The 19,315-nt window shown below is 35.2% G+C and overlaps 2 protein-coding genes across 2 annotated transcripts; one reads left to right on the forward strand and one right to left on the reverse strand.

The window, feature by feature from the left end:
- Positions 1–1,402: 1,402 nt before the first annotated feature.
- On the forward strand, positions 1,403–2,299 carry LOC121807996 (uncharacterized transmembrane protein DDB_G0289901-like). Its single transcript, XM_042208327.1, has one exon. The coding sequence runs from the start codon at positions 1,403–1,405 to the stop codon at positions 2,297–2,299; it is 897 nt and encodes a 298-aa protein (XP_042064261.1).
- Positions 2,300–4,179: 1,880 nt separating this feature from the next.
- Positions 4,180–8,313, reverse strand: LOC121806846 (E3 ubiquitin-protein ligase BIG BROTHER-like). Its single transcript, XM_042207006.1, has 7 exons — positions 7,829–8,313; positions 7,344–7,487; positions 6,446–6,671; positions 6,246–6,280; positions 5,815–5,859; positions 5,249–5,377; positions 4,180–4,996 (listed from the first exon to the last, which is right to left on the reverse strand). The coding sequence occupies exons 1-6, from the start codon at positions 7,886–7,888 to the stop codon at positions 5,255–5,257; spliced, it is 633 nt and encodes a 210-aa protein (XP_042062940.1). The 5' UTR covers positions 7,889–8,313; the 3' UTR covers positions 4,180–4,996; positions 5,249–5,254.
- Between the last annotated feature and the right edge of the window lie 11,002 nt (positions 8,314–19,315).

The following is a 19,315-nucleotide window of genomic DNA, read 5'->3' on the forward strand; positions in this document are numbered from 1 at the left end:
TGAATCGGACCGTGAGAACCGCTGAACCGTTTGGCGGTTCCGAACCGGCAGTTAACCGCGTGGTTCGGTTTGTGCATGTCTAGTCATGGGTATCATTAAACTCGAATATGCTCTCGATACTCGAAATATATTATTCTGTAAATGGAGTATATAACCAACCATGCATGAATTTTATTGAAAACGGGTAGTGTATATCCATTTTCACTCTACTTAAATGCAACACTCATTTAAATCAAGGATTTTGCTTATATTCAAATCAATCATGAAATCCGAAAATAAAATATTAAATTATAAAGTTTAGTTTTTCTTAATTATCCTATCAATATACAAAACGATGTCTTTTAGTAAATGATGTAGTTTGAATTAAATAAATACTATTTCATTATCTTTTATTTTGTATTTTAACTAAATAACACTGTTTTGATTATCACCAAAGATGCCGTATCGTACATGAATAAGAAAATTGAGTATATTTGAAACTTCGTTATTTACTAATATTCTGTTTTCAAATTTTATGGAACTGACTAGCATTTGACAAACTTTGTGATTTCAATAATTATTATCACAAATATAAATATATTAGTTGCTCTAATTCCAGACATATAAGTCACTTTTATATATAAATAAATTATTTTTTTCTTGTAATATTATCGTAAAAAGCAAATTAAAATAAAAAAAGTTAAATAGATTATTTTGTTATTGAAATATTCCTGAATTGGACGAGGCCAATTTTGTTTTTCTGTTTGACTAATTTATTATAATTTGAAAGTGATCATCATTTTCATATTTTTAATTATTAAGAAATTTTAGTAAAAGTGCTCCTCCCCATAATTCTTTTTTATTTTATTTTAATAGATCCCACGAAATTAGTTTATTTTAACTTTTAGCAAATCTTTCTAGGTGGTCACTCATTTTTTATTTTTCCATCACTTTTTTTCTTATATCTTACCAATTTTATACTAAAACTCTTTATTATCAATAAAGTCTTATTTTTATGATCGACCGCATAAGTAAATTGTAGTACTCTCATAATCTCGTTTTTTCAACTTTCATGCAAACTTTCTCTAGGAAACTCTCGTCAATCTCGTCTCGTGGCATGTTTAGTTAACATATATAAGAATATGACATGATGATATATATATATAGCTAGTTAAACACGTGGATCATATATAAATATAATATAACTACAAGTGTTTAAATAATCTGGTTCAATTCTCATTATACATTGATGCCGGAAGCACATAGCTTCTTATTGTGGAATGATAGTAAGATTAGTAGTAGAGCTGCACGACCTAATAATCATGGCAGCTTAGTACTTTATTTTTTTTAAGCTATGCTCATATTTTTTTAGAACCAGATTTACGGTTGTTGGTTTATTCTTGCGCTGGAGTTAGAGCAAGTGATGGTAGTGGTGGCAAACCCTCCGGAGAAGGAGGAAGCACTGGTGATAGTGGTGGCAAAGTCTCAGGAGTCGGTGAAAGCAATGGGGATAGTGGTGGCAAAACATCCGGATAGTGGTGGCAAAGCTTCAGGAGTCGGTGGAAGCAATGGGGATAGTGGCGGCAAAGCCTCTGGAGTCGGAGGAAGCAATGGGGATAGTGGTGGCAAAGCTTCAGGGGTCGGTGGAAGCAATGGGGATAGTGGTGGCAAAACATCTGGAGATAGTAGTGGCAAAGCTTCAGGAGTCAGTGGAAGCAATGGGGATAGTGGTGGCAAAACATCTGGAGATAGTGGTGGCAAAGCTTCAGGAGTCGGTGGAAGCAATGGGGATAGTGGTGGCAAAACATCTGGAGATAGTGGTGGCAAAACCTCTGGAGTCGGAGGAAGCAATGGGGATAGTGGTGGCAAAACATCTGGAGACGGAGGAAGCAGTGGAGATAGTGGTGGTAAAGCTTCAGGAGTCGGAGGAAGTAGTGATGGTAGTGGTGGCAAAACATCTGGAGTCGGAGGAAGAAGTGGTGGTAGTGGTGGCAAAGCTTCAGGAGTCGGTGGAAGCAATGGGGATAGTGGTGGCAAAACATCTGGAGTCGGAGGAAGCAATGGGGGTAGTGATGGCAAAATCTCTGGAGTTGGAGGAAACAATGGGGATAGTGGTGGCAAAGCATCTGGAATCGGAGGAAGAAGTGGTCGTAGAGGTGGCAAAGCCTCAGGAGTCGGAGGAAGCAGTGGTGGTAAAACATCAGGAGTCGGAGGAAACAATGGTGGTAGTGGTGGCAAAGCCTCAGGAGTCGGGGGAAGCAGCGGTGGTGGTGGCAAAACATCTGGAGTCGGAGGAAGCAGTGGTGGCAAAACCGCTTGAGTCGGAGGAAGCAGTGGTGGTAGTGGAGGCAAAATCTCTGGTGTTGGAGGAAGTATTGGTGGAGGTCTTGCGAGGCGGTGGTGGAGGAGGTGATGGAGATTGAAGCGGAGGTGGAGGTGGAGGCGGTGGAGATGGAGGAGGCAGTGACGGAGGAGGTGGTGGAGATCGAAGCGGAGTCGATGGAGATGGAGGAGGCGGTGGAGATCGAAGCGGAGGCGGAGGCGATGGAGATGGAGGAGGTGGTGGAGATCGACGCGGAGGAGGTGGAGATGGAGGAGGCAAAGGCGGGCATAATATTGAAGGGAAAAGGTATGGAGGGATAAGAGTATCCCTATCCATGCTCTTGCCAAAGAACATGGATGTGGGTCAGGACTCATATTTATTAATATTTTACTCTCTGCTCTTCCGCAAGAGCACAACACTTGCATCCAAGCTCTTCCGCAAGAGCATGTTCAAGGGTCTCATCATTCCATTATTCAATTTAAATAGTTCAATTACTAAAAACATTTCCATAATATTAAAATGCATTAAAAATACCCAATACCATTACAATTACTAAAAAATAAAAAATTACATAATTAAAATCCTAAAATTACATAATTAAAAATCCTAAAAATTGAGATTGAGAGAATTGTTTGGTATAGTGTCATTTTTTGTGTTTGAAATGAGAATATTTATAGATGAAAGTATGAATTTTAGGGTAAAAATAATGAAAAAATAAATTAAAAGTGTGGAAAAAACGGATATATTTTATTGGGAAGTGGAAAAATATTTTTTTTTATTAAAAATATGAATTTTTCAGATTTTTTTAGTTTTTTAAAAAAATAATAATAATAATAAATCATAAATCATCGGCCAATCAGAGCATGCCACGTCGGCTGCTCGTGCTCTTGCCATTGGCACGGACGCGCTCTATGCACGGACGTGCTCTATGCATAGAGCGCGTCCGTGCCAACGGCAAGAGCACAGCGGCGGACAGCAGGGTGCCGCGCCGTCGGCAAGGACTGCGTCCTTCCCAATAGCACCGTTGGGGATGCTCTAAATTAAGGACGTGGAATACAAATAGTAGCATTTGTAGTAGCAGCCATTGCCAAGAATAATAGAGCCACAATATTCCTGGTTTTGAGACCCATGGCTGCATATTCCATTCAAAACTACTTGTCCAACTTTCCCTAGTTATAGGCGTCACACAATGTTCTAATTCTTCAAACTTATTGTTGGCGCAATTTTCTTAGAATTCACAGTTCATTAATTAAAGTACTCATCTTCTTGATCAAATTGTGTAATGCCACAATTAATTACTAACTAATTAGGTATATTTTGAATGCGTTGACATTATAACCGTGCATGAACTCTTACTTGTTTAAAGGTCACGCACCTTTAAAAAGTTGTTGATTAAGGTCATCCACATATCTGTCTTAATACCGTCTCATCTCTTAACTATTTATGGGCATCACTGCACTTTTTACCCTATCTCTTGACTAAGAGACAGCACATGCAATACTTCATTTCTTAACCATCTCGTCCCTTAACTATTCATCCCATTTCATTTTTATTTTTATTTTTCAACAAATTCAATTAATATTTCACTGAAATATTAAATTAATACTAATAATTTCATAAATTCATTAAAAACCACAGAAATTACATCATCAGGAAATAAGAAACATACATAATTGAAATCCTAATATTACAATTTATTTTGAGCAACGAAATACATAGCAACGACTTGTGCAAACCCATGACGTTGGTTTCGGCGTTGTGAAGCATGTTCGGCCACGTAGATGGCATTGAAATTGCGGCATTCCTTCCACACCCGCTGATGGTGATTCCGAAGCATGTTCAACGTGCGGGGAGGATGTGAAAGTATACTGTTTGTGTGTGGAAAAATGGTGGGGAAAGAATACAACTTAACTACCTTGGAACAGAAAAAATATATTTTCATATAAAAAGACTAGTCAACTTCCTCCTTCCCATAAATGAGTCAAGTCGAATTTTAAGGGATTCATGCCATGCCGTCTTAGAGTGACAAATATAGATAGAAAGTTACAGAATTCCACATGGAGAAAAAGAATGATCGAACAGCGGACTCTTGCTCCAACTAAATTTTCGTCACACAAGAAAAAGAAAAAGAAAAAGAAGAAGAAAAAATGAGCTGCTTCATTAAATTACAGTTATTCAAAGAAGTTATACTTTACGCAATGTTTTGAACCTCGTGTACTTCATAACGCAAATAAATAAGATGCTTGAATACTGTTGTCACTTCTCTTTGTAAAACTAATGTTAATTTTAGTTTCTCTTTGTAAAACTGTGGATTGCAGTTTCTGAGCGTTAGAAAACAAAAAATTGGATGCCACTCTTTAAAAAAAATATAAGTAGATTTTCTAAACTACACACTATTACACTCTGCATAGCTTCTACGTATGAGAGAGAGCATAAATGTGCAATAAACAGCACCTCTTCTCTATGCAACTTTCACTCAGTTTGTGTGCGTGTGCTCATCTGTTGCATACTGGACATGTCTGGAAAGAAGTGGAACATGCTCTTAATAAAACACACTTGGGATTTTAAAGATGGTGTCGAAGTACCTTGTTGATGCTAAGCCATTTGGAGCCACAATGAGAGTGGTAGGCATGCTTACACGGTAAATTGATTTGTCTGTCCCCTCTTTTATATCGCATCTGGCAAATGACACATCTGTTTCTCCCACAACAAACCATGAAAACACTTGAGTTTAGGACTCTCAATAAAAACCCAAGAAAATCTAGTTTCTTGCTTTTTGATCCTGTCCTAAAAGTGTTTTGCCATAATGAGTTGGAACTTGGAAGAAAATAATATTTTGAAGGAATTTGGGAAATAGTAGTATATGAAAAAAAGCAAATTCCCTGTACATAACACTACAATTGCATAGTAAAAAAACCAGTACTAGTATCATTTATAAAATGTTACCTCTCTTCAGATTTTTTTCCTTGAGAAAATTCCGCCAGACTTGTGTTTTGAGGTCGGAAGAAGATCAATGAGCTCTTGGGAAAGTCCTCGACTTTGAGTTCCCACTGCCTCGCCTAAATCAAGCAGTTCCTACAGAGGAATGGAAGCAGATCAACAATTCAGTAGGTGGTTAAGCTAGAGTCTGAAACCCTTTGAAAAGTGGTATCACACCACAAGTATATACTTTTAACCATATTACGCATTTTAGATTTGCATGTCTATTAAGCATTTAATCTTTTGAGACGACACAACTCACTCTGAAGAGTATGATTTGATAGATCCCAATTCTTATTTTCCTTTATTCCTAACAAAGATCAAACTAGTATTCCGATATGTAAAGTTACAATATTCCTATTATTCCCAGAAATCTCCCATTGCCCAACTTCATGAACAAATTCTACACTGAAGAACATAGCTCAAGTATTAAGTACTTCTCTTACTCTTTAAGTGCCGAGCTTACAAGAAAAGTAGAACAGTTATTTAAGAAGAAAGGAATCCACATTTCAAAATAAATGTTTATGCCATACCTCATACGTCATGGTATCAGGGTTAATATCATCTTGCCATGCAACCTACAGCAACACATACAAGAAACAAAAGTTTGAAATCAAACACTAGCAGAATTCTTCAAATGTGATCAATGAAGGCACACAATTATAACCAGATGAAATGCAACAATGATATTAGAACATTTTCAGCATATCTGATGTAACTTCCACAAGATATCACCAGTACATTAAGAATGAGGGTCTGCTCTCATTTATTTTGCAAGCATTTTTGTACATGTGATAATTATTTCAGGGGCTTAGTCTCAAACTCTCAAATGTATCTCGCTTCACTAGAAACCTGGGATATGTAACATGTTTCAGACTTCTAAATTAGCCAGTTTGCATTTACAGTACTACTATTATGGTAAAAAAAGTATTGTACGAAAGAATGATATGCTAAAAGTTCCAACCTCATCATTGGCAGCATCTTGATCATTTGGTAGTCCTTCATATTTGGGGAATAATATAAGAACATGCTAAACTCAAGACTTCAATAATAACCTGGGTTTTAAGAAAAAAGGCACTAAATGTGTAAATGATTTTTCATCCCACTCATAGGTAATAAATTTGGTGTTTGTGTTTCATCTCAACCTGTGCTATATGAACTTACTTTCCTCGGGAATAGAATGCACTTCAGAAACCACACTTTGTTCAGGAGGAATATCTACAGTTATAGGATCTTCTGCGGTTGCAATTGAAGAATATTCCCAAACTCTCCTGTTAGAATCCATTCTTGGGGCAAGGTCATTGCCTTCATAGAATCCATAATAGATACCCTCTGGATCAGGTTGTCCATATTTATATGAATTCATGTGCATTGACCAATATAAAGCTTCCTAAATGAAAATGAATAGTTTCATAAGATAGAATGAACTCCCAAATGCTTTTAGATCACTTCTATAACCTACCACAATAATGTACAACTATAAATTCAAGAATAGAATCGTCAAAAGAAAATCAAGACTAAAAAACCATAGGACATATTCAAATGCATTCAGAAACTCATTGAAAGATAATAGAATAGGTAACCAAGAACAATGAAGTACAGTTAACAGGGATATCCTCTACTTCAAAGCAGCCATCTTCTGAAGCATACGGCCTTGCTCAAAAGAAAAGGTTCAAACCAGTACTTCATGCTTTTCAATAACTTAGTCGGAGATATTTGTTACTCAGAAATCCCCAGCATAGCAAATATTCAAGAACTCATCTTTAGCATAAAATACATTCAGAACTGGATTTATATGCATTCACTGATAGTAACACATCATAAAAAGAAACTCCATTAATCAGACTGGCAAATGTTATCAGCCCCAACAAAACGAAGTTACATACATTGCTGTATTAAAAACCAATTCAGACAGAGTTGAAAATGCATAACAATACAATAATAATATTATACTCCATGCATCACAAACAAAGTTCAGCACTACTACCAGACTAAATACCGAAATCATATACTTATGCAGTAATTCTTCCTTAACAATGAGTGAAGCAACATAACAGTATACCTGATCATGCATAGAGGCGAAGTTGAGATAACTCAAAGGGACTGTCGGCACACCGCCGAAGAAATCAACATAACCCTCAGAGACAGGGTAGGAGTAGCTGCTGTCCACGTAATGCACCACTTGCTCATTCTCGTTCATTCTTGTCTGCAAAACATAAAACAACTGAACAAACAGCAGTGGGAAAAAAATTCACAGACACACACAGCAACTTAAATAGTACGACCACACTCTATTATAAAGTACAGACTAGGTTTCATTGTAAGGAATTCCAAAAGCAGAGAACAATTTAATCACCTCATCCACAGTCATCATAAGTAAAAATCTAAAATTTCCCAGAAAACATAAAGGGCATTACTTTAATAACATACCACCCCATTCAAGAATCCAAATAAAGAGGTAAGCAATAAAAAAAACGCACATTGCAGCCTCATCAATTAAACATCCCATTAAACAAGAAAAAACCCAAAACAGAAAAGCGAACAAACCAGATAATAGCGGGGGTGTATGCATTTGGTGCTACAGATGTTGGGTGTAGATTCACACATACAGAGAGAGAGAGAGAGAGGGAGAGTGATGGGTGTGGCAGCGTGTTTTCTCTCTTAAGTGTGCCAGTGGTCTCGTCTGGCTTTGCTTTGCTTGTGGCGAATTGCACCTGCACTACACGCCAACCTCCCCTACTTTGTACATACACTCTCTTTCAACCTTTTCAATTAAAAATGAATAAAATAATACAAAGTGTGAAAGAGTGAAATGTTGGAAGATGGAGATGGGGATCGAGGAGCAGGCACAGCCGATTCCCCAAAATACTGTCTGCAAAAATCTTTGCCCTACACCTACACCTACACCGTACCAACAATATCTACAAATCCAATTTCTTGGTTTTTGGTCCCCTTCTCCTTCTCCTTCTCCTTCTTATTAATATTAAATTCCCTAATTTGACATTGACATTTTATTAATCACCAGATTTGGTTGTTGGGATGATCAACTGCTCTACTCTCCAACATCTTCATTGGTTAATGTTTGGTTGGGTTGATCAACTACACAACCCCTATTCTCAAACTACATAAATTGGGTAAATTGATCTGAGTTGTAACATATTCATAGCAGAATTTGATAAATAAAAGAACAAACAAAAGGGCGGTTACTAAAAACTGCAAACGGTAAAATTTATATGTTATGGCTCAAAAAGGTCATTAATGTTCCAATACATTTACATTATTACTCTTACTATTACCCTTTCAATTTAGGGTCATGCTAAATGGTCATAATATAGCCAGCCATAAACTTAAAATATTAATAAATATTTGTGTGATTAATGCTAATTCAACAAAATTGATACACCTCAAAAAGTGTAAACATGTTGAGACTTTTGTGCCATTTACTTGAAATATACAACTCCTAATATATTTTATACAAATATAAGTATAACCCATGTAGTTGAATATTTTTTTTATATTTTTAATTTATTATACTCCGTAGTTCGTAAATGCATCGGTTTCATTTTCTTTTTTTGTTAAATTTTAATTATTAACCATATTATAGTTTGATTCCATATACAAAATATTATTTTTTTATTATTGCATTAACTTAATATCTTTTATGCAAATATAAGTATAACCCAAGTGTTTTTTTTTGGGACGGAGGGAGTAGTAATCATTTATAAACTTAATCTTAATAATCATAATTCAGAAGTAATTCCATCATCGATCATTGGCTAGCTCATTTTGAATGTAGGTGATTGACTGATTGATTTATACTATCATCATCATTATTGCTAACGTCTACAAAGTAAATGGACTAATAGTAGGTATATTAAGTTAATGGAGTAGCACATAGTATTATATTCTATATTAACAGTAATAATAGTTATTGTTATTATTATATTATATCAAAACTTATAATTGGAAAGTATATAAATACATAAACTATTATGTACTAAGATAAGGTTACATTTTGATATTATTAATTATTTTAAAAATGTTTTAGTACTCCCTCCGTCCGATTAAAATATGTACTTTTGGTTGGGCACGCGTTTTAATGCACAGTTGGTAAAATAAGAGAGAGGAAGAAAGAAAAAAGAGAGAGAGAGGAGGACAGAAAAATTAATTAAAGTATTGTTACTTGTTTGTCGAGAATGAGTCACGTCTCAATAAAGATAAAAGAGTTTTCAAAATTAAAAAATGCATATTTTTTATGGGACGGACTAAAAAAGAAATAATTATCTGGAGGAATTATTTTTATTTTTTTTAAGATAGTGGGGCATGGCAGAAACTTATTGGGGATGTGAATTTTCATGTTTTAAATTTTTTTTTATTTTTAGATTTTATTATTTATAATCATAATTGGAAAACAATTACAATTTAAGAAATGTAAAAATCTTAAAATAGAAAAAAAATTAAAACATGAAAATTCCCATCCTCAGTAAGTAGTAGGAGTACTATATGTATCTAATCCACCAGAAAAATTGACAAACTAAATAGCTCACTCACTTCAACTGCGGTTATTCAAACACAAGTGTGAGACGTGTATGTCCAAGAAATTTCGACTTTTTCGAAGAATGATTTTCAAATACTCTAATTTATTTTTATATTATTATTATTATTATTATTATTATTATTATTTAATTAATTAAATTTGAAACCACCCCTTAAATTTTACCATCATCGATTTTATTGGAGAAATTGATGACACCCTTCGACTTTGAGATCGAGATGTCTTTAGATTTTTTTTAAAATGGCAAAAGCAAGTTTAAGATTGCTTTAGTCATACTACCTCCGTCCCTGAAAGTTTGTTTCATTTTTCCATTTTCGCCCGTCCCCTAAAGTTTGTCACATTTCATTTTTACCATTTTTTATAGTGGAACACATATTCCACTAACTCATTCCTGCTCACATTTTATTATAAAGCTAATATATAAAAGTAGGATCCACAATCCACTAACTTTTTCAACTCACTTTCCATTACATTTCTTAAAACCCGTGCCAGGTCAAAGTGTGTCAAATTTTCATGTAAATTTCTCAAATTTGCATGTAAATTTGGGGGACGGAGGTAGTAACTAATAGTGATTTGATTTTGATAAAATTTCACAGTACTTAAAAAGGTATTTACGGTAAAAAGTTTGAATTTGTTGAAATTCTGATTTTGCACACCATATATCAAATTTGCATGTAAATTAATTAATTTATTCTAATTTTACAATTAATACAAATTTTGATACTAACATAACATTGTTGAATATAAACCATAACCAAACAAATAAAATTATTTATTGTTCAATTAAATGCTATATTGTTTAATTGCAAATTGTGTAGTATATTGTTTAATTAACAAAATGTGACGTCATTTTAGTTGATGTTCAATGTCACATAAGTAAGTCATCCAATTGTATTAGTGTCCAAAATCTTTATTGATTATAAAATAAAAATACATTATTAATTTTTCTACAAAATAAAGAAAAAATTAATAATTCAAAAAATCTACAGATATTCTTTCAAAGTGACATGCAAAAATTTAGCCAAAGTTTAAGAATTTTCGTACGAGAAAACTGTGTATGGCAAAACAATTAGGAGTAATATTCCTGTTGAGATTAAAATTGTCAAAATTCTCTCCGTATGTCCAAATTAAATGGTTGGTAGCACGACCAACAATCGGGCCGACCCAATATTATAGGCCCGTTGATAGGGTTACTTAAATGGGCCTGATGTAGACATATCAACCACTAGGCCTACCCAACCCAATTTCATACAGCCAATTGGGTCGGCCCGACTAAATTTACATCAGTACTAGATATATTAGATCATTTTTGTGTATTGTATACTAGAGCAAGTTCATGACTTAAACCGAATTAGTTCTATCATTTGTCAAATCAAATATGATCTTGCATTTAAATATCAAACCTGTCATATAATAAAACCATTTCTTTAATTTTTATTATTAACTTTTTTGTTGGATGTATTTGACCACAATTTCAAATACGTGAGCTAGATAGATTTACCGATGCCGGCCCATAAGTATTTGATAGATACTCATCATCAGGGTTTGATCAATTACTAACTATTTAAGTTGCTAACTCTGCTAACTAATCAACGCAGTGTATTAAAAATGTCAGCATATAATTTTGTTGAACTTTAATATGTTGTGTTGACATTTTATGTTGACATTTTAATGTCACTTTAATACACTTCATTGATGAGTTAGCAGAGTTAGCAACTTAAATAATTAGCAATATAACGCACCCCTACTCCATCATATCTGCCCAAATTAATTGGCCATCTTTTTTCATTTACACGTTCTATTTCAATATTTCATAAGCTAAAATAGAAATTAACTACTTAAACTTGTCGCAAATTGTCTAATGCTTTTTGAACGGATAGACATTCAATTAAATTCAACATATATTCTCTTATTTTATTAAAAAAATACTTATTTCTTAACCCGCACAATAGGTAAAAATGCATATGGCCTCTTTTATGGAGTATTAATAAGTGACTAATAAGATGACTATTTCATACATGACCAATTAAAATGTAACTACATCAACTCTATGGACTGTGGTGTGGTCAAGTGGCAAGAGACTCGTTCATTCTTAACCAAATGATCAGAGGTTAGTCTTATGGGATATAGTTGTTTCATCTTTCGAGAAGCCTACAAATCAGCACATGGAATAGCTATTGATTTTGAAGTGTTTGGAGGAAAATTTGTTTCGTTGGTTTATCCGATTGGGGTCGGGAGGACATACGAACGATAATGAATCTAATTCTGAGTACGAAAGCTTGGTTTAATTTGTATTATCATTCGTTAGTTATTATGATATCATGTTAATTATTATAGACACAATATTTGGGGTTGAAAGGTATTGTGTGTTTGCTTCTATTACAACATGCCTTACAAAAGGGATTAATTAGCCTATTGTCTATAAAAAGAAATATTTTAACCAAAAAATACAAGTGACTGATTCAACTATTTCAAATATGCATGATACAAGGGGAGTATGTCTTGATTGACCCTTGATTTGTTTAAATTCTTCCAACATGAAGAAGCTCCTCTCCTCATATCATTGTTTAAAACTAATGTCTTGCTCAAATCGACAAAAAAAAATAAAGTGAATTTCACAAAGAAATGCAAGGAACACTTTAACTGATTTTGCCACAGCCAAACAACATTAGACATTATAACTTAATATAATACCGAATCCAGATCACTTAATTATAATCTGTTTTATTACATTAACCACTACTAAAACCACACAACACATTTATAATATGTATATAAACAGTTTTGTTCATATTTCATCCATCCAAACTCATTCATTGAACAAAGCAGTTCCATTAAGAGAGTGAAAGAGATACATGCCATGTGTTATCTAATCTGATGCAGATTGCACAAGTACTGGTCCATCATCTCAGGATAATCCGAGTCCCTTTCCTCATCAACATAGTAATAAAATAAATGCACTTTTTACAAAATTGATAACCCTTTCCCACCCATTTTCATCAAAACAAAAAACCCTCCACTTTTCCACGAAAAAGACTGAAAATATGGTATTGAAATCCCCAGCTTTTAACGTTTTCCACTGCTGTTAAATTTTTCAGGTACCTTATCTGCAATAGTTTGTAGCTTTATTACTTACCACAAAAGAAAAAAACCAACATTTGTAAAGTCTAAAATTGTGGCTTTAATAAAAAAAAAGAGGTTATGTCGATTTCTTGCAGGATTTGCGGGATATTACCAAGTGAAGGTGTCGAGGGGCCAAAATGTATGCAGACACTATGCTACTTGGAGGGGGTTGCTGTACTCATCCATTTGTCCTCAAAATACGATGTGCCACAGATTTATGTATAACTAACTGTTCTTGCTTTGTGGGGTTTTCCATCTCTTTTTGTTTTTTTAATTATTCAGTATTAATGTGTATAGATATGGAAAATTATTACTCACATGTATTTTAAGATATCAAAACATTCAGTTTTTATATCATGATCTGACACCCCCCATAAATATTAGGCGACAAAACCGTAAGGTACAAGTGTAGTTTGCCGAAATAGGTCCACATCATATTACAAAAAAAAAATCGAATACTCCATGATTTTTATCATAATCTTGAATTCTGAATGCTACAAAGAAGGATTTTTAATAACAAAATAACTTCTTCACATTGGTTTGGAAAAAACCCTAATTTAAGTTTCAATAGTAGTACTCAGCCCAATCATTAAAAATAGCATCGTTTGAAACGTCACGAGAGTTTTAATGCACAAATAATAAAGTAAAAGAGATAAAAAGGAAAATTTATTGAAATACTATTTGTGGAGAATGAATCTTGTTTCATTAGAGAAAATAATTTCTTAAAACAGAAAGTGCACATTTTTAAAACAGAATTAATTTTTATCTTAAAAAACACCAAGATGCCCATTTCGATGTCAAATGGACTAACAATGCAAACTTGTCACAAGAATGACGAAGTGCATAGATATTAAAATTAATAAAAGAATTAACTGCAAAACAATGTTTCAAATAGATAAGAAACTCTAGAAACTCAAAAGAAAATAAAATAAAATTACATAAACTAAAAGAAATCCGTACAAAATAAAATGACGATTCCGCCCCTTAAATGGCATGAGATGACCACATTTGGAAAATTATTTCAAGCCACCCCGTTTGGGAAGCCCAGGGTGACGTTTTGGGCGTTGTGTAATGGAAGTGCATCAACGAGTTTTGGCAAGTTAGCAAGAATTAATTCAGATAATTGGGGTTGTTAAGAAAATGGTGAAATGGGGATGGATGGCAGCCTCGAAGCTAGCAGAAGGCGTCGCTGTCGATGACGAGCCCCATGCTGGTTGAGTGGTCTATTTCTTGCCTCACTCACTTTTGTGAGAATTGCTCTTTGTTTCTTCACGACTGCAGTTGCTGCTCCGGCCCCCCCTCTCTCTTTTTTATTAATTGGTGGTGTCGTTTGGAATCTTCTGTGCACTTCTCTTCTTCCATAATTCTTACATGTCTCCTACATGATGTCAGTGCCTTTTAAGTACACCCCCTTATGTTTCTTGTTAAGTTATTAGGCCATCCACAATAGGAATAGCCCAGCAATAGCTCAGCCATAGCCTAGCCACTGCCACATCATCAGCACTAAAAATCCTCCTGCCACATCATAAATAGCCCAGCCATAGCCTAGCCACATCATAAATAGCTCAGCCACATCAATAGCCACATCACTAATAACAATTATATAAAATGACATAATTAACAATCACACAATATACAGAATTTAATTTACGAGACATATACGGGAAACATTAATAACACTATTAAAAATTTAAAAAGTACAATAATTAAAAAAAAGTACAATAATTAAAAAAAAGTACAATAATTCACTCATCGTCGCGGTCGTCGTCTCCTCCGTCGCTGTCGCCACCATCGCCTCCGCCTCCGTCACCGTCGCCTCTACTCCCGGCAGCTTCCCTCCGTGCCGCCTCCAAATCCTCCTGCATGCTCAGGAGCAATGTTTGAAGCAAACTCTTCTCCACGGGGTCCACCGCCGCCCGCCATTCGGCCATTTACCGGGGGCATCTGACTCCATCCACCTCCCACGGGGATCGGGGGAGTTTGAGACGCGCTACTCCCTGAAGTAGGCTCGTTGTTGAGATCCATTTACCGTTGTTGGTCTTGTATAGAAATTTAGATAGAGAGAGTACTCGTTAATACAAGTGGTGCGAATGAAAATGACAGGCAAGTCGCGTATATATAGTGTTTCGGAAAAAAAAAAAAAATTCGCGCTAGGCGGTGCGCTAGCCGATCCGGACGCTGGAATAGCGCCTAGCGGATCGCCTAGCGCACCGCCTAGCGCCGCGGAACCGCCGAGCGCTAGGCGGTTTTTTATCGCGAATTCCGCTAGCCAGTTGCAATAGATCGCCTAGCGCACCGCCTAGCGCCGGCGCTCGGCTAGGCGGTGCGCTAAGCGCTATTGTGGATGCTCTTAGGGCACCGGCAACGCTGTGCCGCCCACGTTCCTATGCCGTTCCGGCGGAACGGTTCCGCGGCGGCACGCGTTGCAGCGTGCGTTCCGTCGCCATTCCGTGCCGCCCCCGTTCCTATGCCGTGCCGCGTTCCGTTCCGGAGGAACGCGGAACGAAACGTTCCGCCACGCGCCTAGGCGACGTGGCGGCCTCCCATTCGACGCGTGAAGCTCACTCGCTGCCCCGCGAGTGGGCTTCGTCCCGGTGACGCAATAATTCAATTTTTTTTTAAATACGAATTTAATAAATAATTTTTTTTTTGCAACGGTAATGTGACAGTTTTTTATATACGTTTTATATATTTTTTTATTTTTTATTTATTTATTTACTCTATAAATACTCCTATTTCATACTCATTTCAATCACAAACACACATTTATTCCTCTCTATTTCAACCCCAATTTTCATCTCAAATCAACTCTCGTTTCCTTCTCCCAAATTTAATCAAACTAATGGATCCTTTTGAACAAATGCGTCAAATATTGCAACAATCACTTGAAGAAGATCGACGACGGAAGGCTGAAGAAGCCGCGCCGCCCCAACGACGCTCCCGTACGTACATCCATCGTAACCGGGAGGAAGCCGCTGCAAGGTTAGTACGCGACTACTTCTCCGATAACCCGGTTTGGGGAGATACGTACTTCCGTCGCCGTTTCCGCATGGGGAAACCTTTATTTCTCCACATCGCAAATACTTTGGCAGCCCGGGAAGAGTTCTTCCAGGAAGGGTACGACGCGGTCGGCCGTCCCAGCCACACGACGCTGCAGAAATGTACTGCAGAAATAAAAAAAAAAATGAAATTGAATGAATAGTAATTTAAGGAACGGTTAAGGAACGGTTAAGGAACGGAGGATTGCAGGTTCCGTTCCTTAGTTAAGGAATGGAGTAAAAAAGTACAGTGGGGCCCTCAAATAGTGGTTTAAGGAACGGTATAGGAACGGTATAGGAACAGCGTTGTGGATGGCCTTACTACTCTTAATTAACTACACAAACAAACGGACCCTCTTTTCCATTTTTTATGTAATGATATTCCTCTAAGAATTATAGGATGATTGATGAGTGGGGACACTTAGTATTAATTCACTTTCTCTCGAATTTTCATCAACTCTCAATGCATGAGTGGCTATGGATTCTTGCTGTTTTTATTGACATATCGTTCATCCTAAACAACTAAACAAGGCCGTGACTTTTGCCATATGGGTTTAATTCAACATTACCCTTACGCCTTCATACATGTTCGACCAGTCATGGCATATCCAGAACATAATTTTGGTGGTGGATCCATTGTTTGTTGCCCCAAGTAAAACGATCGAACACGGGAGGGTGGAAATGTTTTTTTTTCTAATTTAATAGAGGGTTAAATTGTAATTTAACAATATAACTTTTTATAAGATATAAAATATAAAAACAACAATCTTAATTTGATGCCATTTTAGGGCAGGGTACGTAAATTTTCCGGTATTAGGAAAATGCAAGGTTTGAACCAAATTTAGGAGTTTTTAATGTGGACTTGGACATTGGTGCAGAAAATGAAGTGATGGGTCATGTGTCACCAAAGCTTTTCAGTTTATTTTTTGGTCATTGGATGACTCCAATACATTTTTGGAAATAGGGACAAAATTAGCCATTTATAAGTGGGGGATTTTTCATTATTTACGTATATGATAGGCTGATAGAATGGGTCGTCGATACATGATTTTGTCCCAATCCTATGCGTGCATACATTAATCAAGGATTTATTTGGGAGATAAATCGACCAAATTAATCTTAGATCACTGAAAGTGAAATCCCCATCGTGAAGTCATCAAGGCCGACATAGTTTCTGTTTGGGAAAATAGTTGATACTGTACTTGCTAATTTCAATGAATTAGGCTATCTTAGGGAAGGTTCTTTAATTCTTTGTCGATCATGCCTAACCAATAAAAAGAGTACAAATGTACAATATAAAGATAAAATAAAAATAAATTACTTTATAATGAGGTATTACCAAATTTATGGATATTTAGAGTTACACCCGATTGAGCATTGTACGAGTATACATTTCAATTGAGAAATTCTAATTTCAGTTGATCAAGTAACCGTCATATATTTAGTGCAATATACTTATGTATCTAGGGTCTAGATCTTTTGTCACGAACCGTCAAATATTTAGTGCTATACCCACATTCACATATATTTTTTCTTCATTTCTCTCATTCTTTATGAATCCTAACTGATCGAAAATAATTGGGCACTAGTTAATTTGGAACTTTAAACTAAAGTTATTTGTGGTATTTAATTAATGGAAATGTGGTTGATTATAATTTGTACGTTAACGTGGGTGACCAAAATGGAAATTAGGCTATTGCATTCTCTTCTCTCATTTGTTTTCACTTACACAATTTCGCAAAAGGGTTCAACTTAAAAAAAATAGTAATGATTAATTTGTTAGAGAAGTGATAATTGTGAACCTAACTTTCATTATTGGAGGAGTGGGGCGAGGACCATCAATTGGAACTGAATAGGTATATATAGTATATGAGATAAACACCTACTAAAAAAATCTAGAAATCTAACTTCGACTGATTTTCTTATTATGATCAAAAAAGAAATACGACTACATAAATAAGAGATCTTTTAATCTTTTCTTGTTAACAATTATTTATTATTATAATTGTTGTTCAAAGCTCTAATGTTTAAATATGATAGTATCTTTTTAATCTTTTCTTATTAACTCATATACGGTTACAAAAAGGTGCGTCGATTATACTTAAGAGCAAATAAATATACTCCAACAGTCACACTTTCTCTTGCCACAGTCTAAGTTATGCAAAAGAACAAATATATATGGAATTATAAAATATTCGTATGTAGGCTATATCATTAATATCTGTTTCTCAATTGAGGTAAGCCTCTATGTGAATTTTATGACAAATAGTATATATGAACTGTGAACATATATATTCCCCAACGGTACGTACACACCTGGAGTGCATCTAACATACACATAACTATATAAGTTAATAATCAATGCATATTACAATATTCCATCGCTAAATTTGACATTATTAATTCGTAGGTCAATACACATCAACATGTACAGTACACACATCAACGTTGGGGAAAATTAACAAATTAATTTATATTTAATTATATATAGGAAGCATGGTTAAATTCATCGAAAATCGTTGTTTCCATTTATCTAATCATAAGTGTCTTTCATGGGCCGAATCAAAACCAATATTTTACTTAATTTTGTTTTGGTGCTAAAACTTTTTTGAATTATTGTTGGTTTCAACTCAATACGTTGAAATCTGAAAAAAAAAATGGTTGAAATGTCAAAAATCGGTGGTTTTGAACTGAAACTGAACTGAACTGTCAATTCCGATCTAGAACCGTAACCGTCACTTTCTTTGTCGGCAGGTTTCGGTTCCGCCTTTGGTAGCGGCAACCCTATTTACATAAGATAAGACCCGTGAAAATACATGTATATAAAAATTATGTATGTATGTATGTATGTGCAGGGGTAAAAATGGTATGGGGCAAAATATCAGTATCGTTCAGTTCAGGCAGGTAACAGAAGGCAAAGAAGCAAATGCCAATAAAGTATGAATGACATCATCCTTCTATCTCAACAGTTACATCTAATCATTGCAAAATACATCAATTTAATTTTCATTTTGATTTTTCAATGTAATGTTCAAGTTTACTTTTGTGAGTGAAAAAAATGAAGGTCTCATAAGTCCACATCTCCACCTCTCTCTCCCACCAATTCCCTTGTTATTTTCTCTGCAACCAAACTCATCCATCAAGGTTTTTCCTCCTCTTCACATCATGCTAGTGGGATCCAGCTTGTCTACTCTCATTCAATATTTTCACCATCTCTTTTATTTTCTATGCATGCTATTTATATGTTATTATTGTGTCACAAATTAAAGAGTACTATACGAAAATAATGAGATAGTACTTACATACTACATTATATTA

Source organism: Salvia splendens, chromosome 6 (genome assembly GCF_004379255.2).
Source record: "Salvia splendens isolate huo1 chromosome 6, SspV2, whole genome shotgun sequence".
Taxonomy (NCBI): Eukaryota; Viridiplantae; Streptophyta; class Magnoliopsida; order Lamiales; family Lamiaceae; genus Salvia; species Salvia splendens.